The 9772-nt window shown below is 50.7% G+C and overlaps 1 protein-coding gene across 5 annotated transcripts; it reads left to right on the top strand.

The window, feature by feature from the left end:
- Nucleotides 1-75: 75 nt before the first annotated feature.
- IST1 (IST1 factor associated with ESCRT-III) lies at nt 76-9330 on the top strand. Of its 5 annotated transcripts, none has more exons than XM_054199504.1 (10): nt 79-261; nt 2272-2371; nt 3050-3230; nt 3488-3575; nt 3867-3950; nt 4367-4477; nt 4878-5090; nt 6476-6568; nt 7792-7837; nt 8982-9330. In XM_054199504.1, exons 2-10 carry the CDS (start codon nt 2284-2286, stop codon nt 9179-9181), a joined length of 1104 nt encoding a protein of 367 aa, XP_054055479.1. In that variant the 5' UTR covers nt 79-261; nt 2272-2283; the 3' UTR covers nt 9182-9330. The 5 variants fall into 5 exon arrangements, with proteins under 5 accessions (XP_054055480.1, XP_054055479.1, XP_054055478.1 ...); XM_054199503.1 differs by having other exon boundaries at nt 79-325; XM_054199505.1 differs by lacking the exon at nt 7792-7837 and having other exon boundaries at nt 76-325.
- The last annotated feature ends 442 nt before the right edge of the window (nt 9331-9772 follow it).

The raw sequence follows: 9772 nt of genomic DNA, 5'->3' as shown, positions 1-9772 counted from the left end.
TGTGCTCCCGGAACCTCCGCGCCGGGCGGCGAGTGCCGGCGGGCTCCTATGAGAAGGACCATCACGCAACAAGGATCCTTCCGCTGGGTCATTTAGTCCCTCCGCGCCGCTCTCCTCACTTGTCCCACTGCCGCTTCTTTGCAGGGACGCCACCGCGTCGATACGGCAGGCACTTCTTGCGGCCTTGCCTCCGCAGCTACCGGAACAGCTCGGTCGTGCCCTGAGTAAGGAGCACCGACTCCGTGGATTCCTCCGCACGCGGTGAGCTGGTCCGCTGAGGGACCCGCCATTTTGGGTGCCCGAAGCTTGCGCGGAGGGGCGGCCGGTGAGTGGGGCTGTGGCTGTAGCGGCCGAGCTGGCGGCGATGGGGCGCTCTCGGTGGCCGAGAAGGTGCTGGTAGTGAGGGGGACGCCTTGCCCTAAATGCCCCCTGGGTGGGACGAGGGCAGCCCCCGAGCCTGCCCCGCCCCGTCCGCGCTGTGGGACGTTCCCTCGGCGCCAGTTCGCTGGGGACGGCAGCGGGGAGGAGGCAGAGGGGTCTCTGCCTCTCAGCCCCGTCGGGGCTGCTCGGTAAAGCGAACGTGGGGCCTCCTGAGCGCTTTTCTGAGGTAGCTCTGGCCATTGGGCAGCTAGGCGGCCAGTCTGGCTGGCGGACTAATGTACCTGGAAACAGCCCTAGCGCCAGGCTAATTGCTATACGAGTAAAGGTTAATCTCGGCCTGGTCAGAGTAGCAGCCCGTCTGCAGGAAGAGATGGGAAGGCAAGGTACAGGGAAGGAAGAATTGGATCAGCCTTTCTGCAGCAGGGTGGCCGAGAGCCTCATGCGGGGGAGTGGGGGCAACAAAACTTTTTAGAATGACAGCAGGATGGTTGTGAAAAAACGGCTGGGAGCTGGCTGCTGCTTAATGGCTGTGTTTTGAACTGGTTTGTTAAAACAGGTTGCTGTTAAACAGAATAGTTGTTTAACAGGTAATTTTACAGAGATATTGCAGCTTGCACTATAAAGTTATTTTAATGTTGTAGGAGCCTGTTCCAGTTACAGAAGGGAAAAACTTGCTCTTTATGGCATCAGAGTTATATCAGTATATATATAATATCAGTATATATATTTTTGTATCGATATTTTTTGAGCTTGGTTGGTTCTGTGCACCATTGAAATAACTGTATTGATGTGTGACTAGATCAGCTAAATAAACCACTAGTTATACACAAAATGCTGTCGCTATCTAAAAGTCTGCTCCAGTGTTTCCTTCGGGTACAAGCCAAGATCTTTATATGTGATAGCTCTTAAGAAAGGATCTTTTGATGAACAGTTCTTGGCATAACAAAATGCTGTACTAAAGTGTCTTCTGAGTTAGTTTGCTGTAGGACTAATGAGTTGAACTGGCTTATGAGAGACTGGAGAAGTGCCAGAGCACGTGTTCGGGAAGGAGGAGGAGTGCGGGGAATATGGAATGGCAACTTTTTCCTTATGATGACAGGACTGTTACAACCTTAGTTTGTACGGTCCTTGGGTGAATCATAGAGCTCTTTTACAACTTGCATATTAATTGGGCTGAGGTCGGTTTGGTTCTTGTAGCTGACTTCATGTTTCTTTAGAAAAGTGGTTTTGTCAGTGAAGTAACAGAGAGAGGGGATTTGACTGTATGATGGTTGTCGCAGATGGCATCTTGAAGAAAGCATGCCTTCTAGCAGCTGTGCTGTTTATTGTGAAATTTGAGGGGTTTTCACACTTGGGCTTATTAGAAATCTAGGGCTGAATGGAACCTCGAAATATCATCTCAGTAAGCTCAGCTTACTGAACTGAGGCACAGTCACATTTTCCTAGGCCACTGCTGGTAGATGTTTGTCTAACATTCTTAGAACTTCATGCGCATCAATGGCTAGTGTCACTTGTCCAGATTAAATAGACCCAGGCCTTTAACTTGTTTTGGCATATGTTTTCTAACCCTATTATTATTTATGGAGTAGTGCCAGTTTTTTATCATTTTGCATCTGTTTCTGGGATTGAGATTCCATCTGTCAGAATGGGAATATCCAGGAAGTTTCTATTCTGTGTCAGCCTTGGTTAGGTGTAGGTTTGTAGGTAGGAAAGGGAATAATGCGTGCTGTAGGTCCGGTAATTTTTAAATAACCAGATTCAGGAATAGCAGGCCTGTGCTGTTTGTTTGGAGAAATTGGTGTTTTTTTCCCCAAGTAAAACAGTGACTAGTGTCCTTCTGGTGTGACCAACAGCTCCTGGTTCCAATAACCTTCCCCTCTTCTCCCACAGAAAGTGCTTATCATGTTGGGCTCTGGGTTCAAGGCTGAGCGCTTGCGAGTCAACCTGCGCCTTGTCATCAATCGCCTCAAACTGCTGGAGAAAAAGAAGAGTGAGTATTTGAGGGGGCAGATGTAATGCAGGTGTGACTGGGGATGCTTTTGGGGCTCAGGAGACACGAGGAGAAGATTTTTCTGGAGTCAAGGTACTTTCATGGGCCAAGTATGGAGTAGCCTTTTGCTCTTCCTTGCTGGACCCAGGCCTTGCAGTCTGCCCCAATGTGCAAGTACACGGAGGAGCAGGCTGGCCACAATGTGTCCTCTGTCCACCTTCCTGGCAGGTGTTGGAGTGCAGTTTATGGGGTGGTAGCTGTGGGCCCTGTGTGGAAGGACATGCCAGTTTGTCCCGGGGGGGCCTTTCCTGGGCCTTCTGTGCCCACAACATAGTGGGGAACTTCCTGGGTGCCGTGGGAGGCTCTCCCCACCTGTGCTGTACTGCCCTGCCCAGACACAGATAAGATCCATGGTTCTGATTGACTCTGCAGGGAAGTTGAAGGTGTGGGAGTGTTTGTAGTGGCTAAAAGCTCACTTTCCTTTCTGCCGTGAGTTGGTGTGCTAGAACGTAGACACAAGGGCCCCACCAAGCCATGTCTCAGTGTCATGCACCGTAGAGCCTCGACGAAGAAGAGAGAGAAACTCATGATGGCTTTGTGCGTGGTGGGACTGTGGGTGGGTATGGAGGCAACAGCCCCTGCCAGCCCAGTGACTGGCCTTGGGGATATGTGCTGTAGCGGAGTTGGCCCAGAAGGCAAGGAAGGAGATTGCAGATTATCTGGCAGCTGGAAAAGATGAGCGTGCCAGGATTCGTGTGGAGCACATCATCCGTGAAGATTATCTTGTGGAGGCCATGGAGATCCTGGAGCTGTACTGCGATCTGCTGCTAGCCCGCTTTGGCTTGATTCAGTCCATGAAGTAAGCTCTGACCTAGAGGGTATGCTGTGGGAGAGGGTCCAGACCCCCTGGGCTCAGGGAGGGCTACTGCTGGGGGCAGGCCTGGGATACAGAAGGGCACCTGTTTGTCCTGGTGTCCTAGGGCCTCCAGAGACCTCTTCGTCCCCAGGCAGGGAAGTCTCTGGAGGCTGGCATGGAGGATGGGGCCATTCAGTCTAAGCAGATTGAGGGCAGCAAAGACTCCTTGTGGAGATAGGATTGCCTTTTGTTTTGCTTAGGGAGCTGGACTCTGGCCTGGCAGAAGCAGTATCTACACTGATTTGGGCTGCACCACGACTCCAGTCAGAAGTGGCTGAGTTGAAGATTGTGAGTAGGGTTATTTGAGGGGTGTTACACGTGGAGGGTGGGGGTGATGCTGCTAGAAGCTGGTGGAAGCTTGTGTCCGGGACTCTGTGTCATTAAGGCAGATGGAGACCCCAGTATAGGTGTCCCTGGAGCATCAAGGATGGCTAAGGCTGCTCAGCAGGGGTGCTCAGTGGCAGAAATGAGGGCAACGGGTGGGGAGGTATATCATCTGTAGGCGCTACAGCAGATGTGCAGTGTGTGGTGGGGGAAAGCAAGGGTGTGCATGTTCCCAGAGTTTCTCTCCTGCTGCAGGTTGCTGACCAGCTGTGTGCCAAGTACAGTAAGGAGTATGGGAAGCTGTGCCGGACAAACCAGATTGGGACAGTCAATGACAGGGTAATGAACTGGTGGAATAGCTGCAGCCAGCTGGAGCTGGCAGGACAGATACACCTGCTTTAGCTTTCTGCCCCTTTTTCTTGTGGCCAGTGGCTGAGGCCTGTGGCTCACTGCAGAGTAGGGTGGGCCAGATGTGCTGCTGGGGGACCTGCCTGCATTGGAGCATGGGAACATAGTGCTGAGGTCCCTGGCAGGTGTGGCCTTGCTGTGCTGGCTGTGGATGGAGAGGAGCAGAGCACATGGAGCCCTGGACTGTGGTTGCCAGCAGCCTCCTCTGCAGCAGTGCCGTATGGGGAGGGAAGGCCTCCCCAGGCCTGCACTGTGCTCCCCACAGCAGGTGGCCCTGGCTGGGATAGAGGTCTGATGTGCCGCACTGTCCCAGTCCTGCTGAGTGTCTCTGCACCCCTGTGTTCCAGTTGATGCACAAGCTGAGCGTGGAGGCGCCGCCCAAGATTCTGGTGGAGAGATACCTCATCGAGATTGCCAAGAACTACAATGTACCCTATGAGCCTGACTCAGTGGTGATGGTGAGTGAGGCACCTGCAAGTCTGGAGCTTCTTTCTATGTTCCAGTCGTTGAAATGTCCTGCTAGTGCTCTGCAGGCTTTCAGAGCACAGGGCTGTGGCATTGCAGCAAACTTGGTGGTAATTCTGCTTTAGTATCTTCTAGACAGACCTAGAATAACAGGATCTCTGCTCTTTCCCACAGTCCTATGGCATGTGGCTGTAGTTAGTCATGCCATAGTCTGGTTCCTGTTCTGATTTCCATTAATATCACTGTGTAGCTGCTGTCTGTTTTGTGCTTGTGTTGTGTCCTTGTTGCATTGTCCCATCTTGTCCAGGGACAAATGCTGCATCTAATGCTGTTCAGAGGACTGTGATCAGAATAGAGATGTGTTGGTGAGCAGAATTCTTCCACCCTGTCCAGGCTGAAGCCCCTGCAGGCGGAGAGGCAGATCTGATCGATGTGGGATTCACAGATGATGTGAAGAAGGGTGGCCCTGGAGGGGGAGGAGGTGGTGGATTTACAGCCCCAATGATTGGTCATGACGGATTAGTACCCATGCCGGTAATGATGCCTATGCCTATGCCCATGCCAACACCAAATCCGCCCGTCTCCTATCCACCTCCAAAGGGACCGGTAAGTGCCTTTGCTTTGTCTGTTCCCTTTTTCTATGGAAGATTCCAGTTGTGGTGCTTAGCCCTGTGCCTGATGATTGGGAGGTGTTTGTACCTGATAGCTTGATGTGTCAGAAGGCCGTCATGTTGCTGTGAGACTGCATGGGTTGGAAATTGTTGGCAGTGCAGCTGAAGCTTCATGTTGCTTCTTGACTGTGGAAGTTCCTACCCCTGTTCTCCAGCCAGCCCTCTTTGCCTTCAGGGAACAGAGGAGTCCAGACTTAACTCCTGAGGCAGTCTTCTGACTGTCAGGCTTTTGACCAGGGGTTGGAGCTGCACTTTGAAGTTGCTAGGCTGGTAGTGTGCCAAGATTCAGTCAAGGAAATCAGGTGAGTTTTGTGGGGTGGGAATGGCACAGAAAAATGCGGAAGTGCCCTGCCTTCAGACCTGCAAGGGAAGGGACGGGACCAGGTCAATGGCTCTTGGAGATGATTTGTTGCAAGGGTGGAAGGTGGGAGCTGAAGAGAGCACTGTTTTCTGAATTCAGTCATGTACAGGGTATCTGTGTAGACTGGAGAGTGGCAGAAGAGTGGGGTGGCTTGGAATCTGAATATGGTCTCAGCAAGGCTGCACGGTTTTTTTGTGGAAAATTTGGGCCCAGTATCATCAGCTGGCTGAGGGTCCAGGCGTAAATATGCTGAGGACTTGTGTCAAGTCTAGGGTTTCAAGGTATAGTTGTGTTACAAGTAAGGGTAGTACAAAGCCTTGAGTGAGCCAGAGATCTCTTTCCTCTTTTGTGATACTGCACTTAGGAGAAATGGCTCAGGTATGCTTAAGGCAGGGTATTACCCTTTGTCTCCTGGTACTTCTCGTGCCTTGAAAGGTGAAGTGTTTAGTCGTAGAATCATAGGGTCGGAAGGGACCTCTGGAGATCATCTAGTCCAACCCCCCTGCCAGAGCAGGGTCACCTAGAGCAGGTTACACAGGAATGTGTCCGGGCAGGTTTTGGATGTCTCCAGAGTTGGAGACTCCACCACCTCTCTGGGCAGCCTGTTCCAGTGCTCTGCCACCCTCAAAGGAAAGAAGTTCCTCCTCATGTTTAGGTGGAACTTCCTATGCTCAAGTTTGTGCCCATTACCTCTTGTCCTCTAGTCATGCTGGTTCTTTAGAATAACCCACAGTCCTGTTAGCTGTGTCTGGTTGCTCTGGTGTGTCTGGTGACTCATCTGACTTGATGCTTGAGAATCTTTTCCTAGCAAGTATAAACTGTATCAGGTTGGGTACTTGCCTGCATTTATCTTAGACTACTGCTTTCTCTGACTCCCATGGCAGCTGTAGGTGTAGTGTGTCCCATGGCTGCTCTCCCAGGTGAGTACTCTGATGCATGACTCTAACCTTTCTGTACAGGAGAACTTCAATGGCCTGCCAGTGGGGACCTACCAGCCTTTCAGTAACATCCATCCACCACCAATTCCAGCAACTCCACCAACATACGAGTCTGTAAGTGCCTGAGCTGAATTACCATTGTGGGCAGCAGAGGGAATGTCAAAAAGAGTGCAGTGGTAGTCACGGAAAAGGCAAATGTTCGTGAAGCACATTACTGTCAACATTTGGAGCTTTTGGGGTGGTGCTTGGCATTGCTTACGGGGATGGTGAATCACTGAGTGCATGTGATGGGAGAATGACTTGTGAGCAGAAGTTCCTCATTCTGTTGTGTGCTTGGGCTGCAAAGGAAAGCCAAGATCTATTTTACTGCATTGTTAAAATGGTGATAAACAGCTAACAAGTAGAGTCCACAAATTCCAGGGGTTTTTGCAATGTGAAGGGTTTATCACCTTCAGTCTGTTTAGTTAATGGCTTTTGAACTAATTCATAGTTAGCCTGGATGAACATTTTGGCTGACCCAGATGATGTGTGTTTAAACACTCCTCCTTTCCCAGACTTTTCTCAGTCCTTGGGGACAGCAAAGGAGAGGCTGAAGTCTTCTCGTTCTGGGCTTGCCTATGTTTTTGCTGCTGCAGTTATGATCATGCCTCTCATTTTGCTTTCAGTGACTTGCTGCTTGTTTCTGCTGTATCCTGAGTAGGGATGAGTGTAGCCAAGCACCTGTGTGTGCTAACACCTTGTACTAGCTGCACAGCAGGCTTTGAGTCCAGGAGATGCAAGCAGAGATGCAAGCACAGATGCAGCAGTTATTTGCAGGGTAGAGATAGATGGCACTGACTGCAGCCCACAGGAATGATGAGTTATACCAGCACAACTGACCATGCCATGGGCCTTCGTCCCAACCAGACCAAGACCTGAGATGGGGTCATTTTGTACCTTGCGGCTGGTTACAAGGACCTATCTGTTGCTTATGAAAGAAAGGAAGGAGTAGCTGTGATTACGTGGATGAAGAGGGCAGTCTTCTCCCACTTATGTCCTTGATAAATATTTTAGACCTGCTAGTGGATATGCTCTGTTTATCCAGTTATAGAGTATGGCCAGTGAAGCTGCTTTGATTGACAGGGAGGGAGAGGAAACTCAAAGCACTGCCTCCTTTTCTTGGGAAGAGAGGCAGATTCTTCCGAGTGTGCTGGAAGCCAGGCTCATTGTAGGGGAGGGTGAGGTACGCATTACTCTGCATGGGTGTGGCTGCTGTTGCCCATGAGCAGCACCCACACATCTGTGTGATTCTGTGCCTGGTAGGAGAGAGCACTGTAGTAACTGAGAGTCTTTTCCAGATTGATGAGCCTAACACTGACAAGGAAACTGCTGCACTGGCCGCTGGTGAGTATGTCAGGAGGTACGGGAAACCTAGGGTGGTATGGGGCTGCAGTTAGCTTTCCATATGGGGAACAATGTGTAGAACTCAACACATCTTGAGAGCAGGATTTGAGTTTAGAGAGGACTCTGATGGAAATGGAGAGTATCCTCTCGAAACTGGGAGGATCCAGACTTCCACTGGGAAGCTCAAGAACTAGAGTTTGACTTCCAAGTCAGTACTGAGTCTCCAGCTTAAGCTGTCTTGTCAGACCGGGTATAGGACATTGCAGGGTAAAATGAGAAAGCAACAGCTCTAAGGGATAATATATTTTTTACACAGCATAAATAATATTGTTCTGCAGCAACAGAATGGGAGAAGTAAGCACTGAGAGGGTAGGTAGGTTTGTATTAACGTCAGCGTTGAGGTTGCATGCAGCAGAACAGGACTAGTAGAGATGGCTGTTATCCCTTAGTCCATCTGCCTAAAGGCTTATGAGATGCTTCATGCATTGTAATTGGATCATAACAAAATTCTTCTGCCCTGTGATTCTGCTCTGTGTTTTGAAAGCACTGATTATCTCTAGCACTTGATAAGGGTGGAGAGGGTTTATAGAGTAAGTAGATCCTTGCCAACTCCAGGAAGGATTTCTAACGAGCTAATGGAGTCCTCTGGGGAGTGTTGGTGATGTGTGCTGAAGAAGATAGGCCTATGGGCGCACTGGATCTGGCTGTATGCTTCAGTTTGACAGCTGGGTGACAGCATGTGATACCTGCATGTGTCTTTAGGAGGTGCTGGAACGGAGGGAACAGGGACTTTGAATCCTCTCGATGCCGTCTGGCTGGTATAGGCATGTGGGAGCTTCAGCCCAGCTGCAGCTGGCTGTGGGCAGTGGAGGGGGCTCTCCTGCTGTCTGGTGCAGCTGCAGGTGGGGTCACCAGTCTGGCTCTGCTGTGGCTGTGGCCCCGTGCAGCCACATAAACCTGAAACCTTGTGGTTTTCCCCATTGAGTCTACAAGCAGCTGGAGCTGTCTGACCACTGGTCCAGTTCAGAAAAATAGACTGGTACTGAGTTTTTGGTAGAACAGTATTTCTTTTGTGTGGCTCTGTTTGCCCTGGTGAGACTGTGATGATGGTGAGGTGAAACGATATTTCTCTTACTCTAAACAGGGCCTGGGCCAAAGTCAGAAGCTTCTCCTAAACCAAGAGCTGGAGCTCCTAATACCTTTGATAACTTTGTGCTGCCTGAATTACCATCCGTGCCAGATACGCTGCCAACAGCATCTGCTGGCGCCAACTCTTCTGCCTCTGAAGACATTGACTTTGATGATCTTTCTCGGAGATTTGAGGAGCTAAAGAAGAAAACATAAAACTGACTGGGCTGTCACTCCCGTGTGAGGGGCAGGAGCTGTGACGGCTGCTTCTCTCTGAAACACTCCCCTTGAAATTGGTTTCCTGTATTAACCTCAAATGAATGCGCTCTTCTTTTTGCGCTCTCTTCCTGCTGTACTTAACCAAATGTCGCCACTTTCCTGATCTTTGCTCCAGGAGGTGAACTGTGGGGAATCTTGTGAGACTGGAGTTGGGAACAGCCCCTGTCAGTCTGGGAAGCTGTACAGGAAAGCTGTGCGTAATGTTCTGGGAGTCGTTCCTGGCAGAGAAGGGAAGTGAAGGCCGAAACGGGACAGGGTTTTCTCCTCTCCCCTGGTGGTCTCAAGCGTCATCCACAAGCTGCCCCTCTCTGCTCAATAGCCTGTATGGTAACAGTGATTAAGTCCTTTCAGTAAGACTTCTAACTAATTGGGGTGGAAGCAGGGAATACGGTCATGAGGAGATGTGGCGTTGCGCTTCTGCCATCTCCCTGGCTCCAGCTCTATCTGGTTGCGGTTTGCCTGATGTCCTCTTCTGTTCCCGCTGGACTCCGTGGCCTTCGCTGCGTTCCTGGCAGGGGTCGGCTCCCT

Source organism: Rissa tridactyla, chromosome 4 (genome assembly GCF_028500815.1).
Source record: "Rissa tridactyla isolate bRisTri1 chromosome 4, bRisTri1.patW.cur.20221130, whole genome shotgun sequence".
Taxonomy (NCBI): domain Eukaryota; kingdom Metazoa; phylum Chordata; class Aves; order Charadriiformes; family Laridae; genus Rissa; species Rissa tridactyla.
The sequence above is the reverse complement of the archived record's forward strand: the minus strand, read 5'-3'. Positions and strand labels throughout refer to the sequence as shown.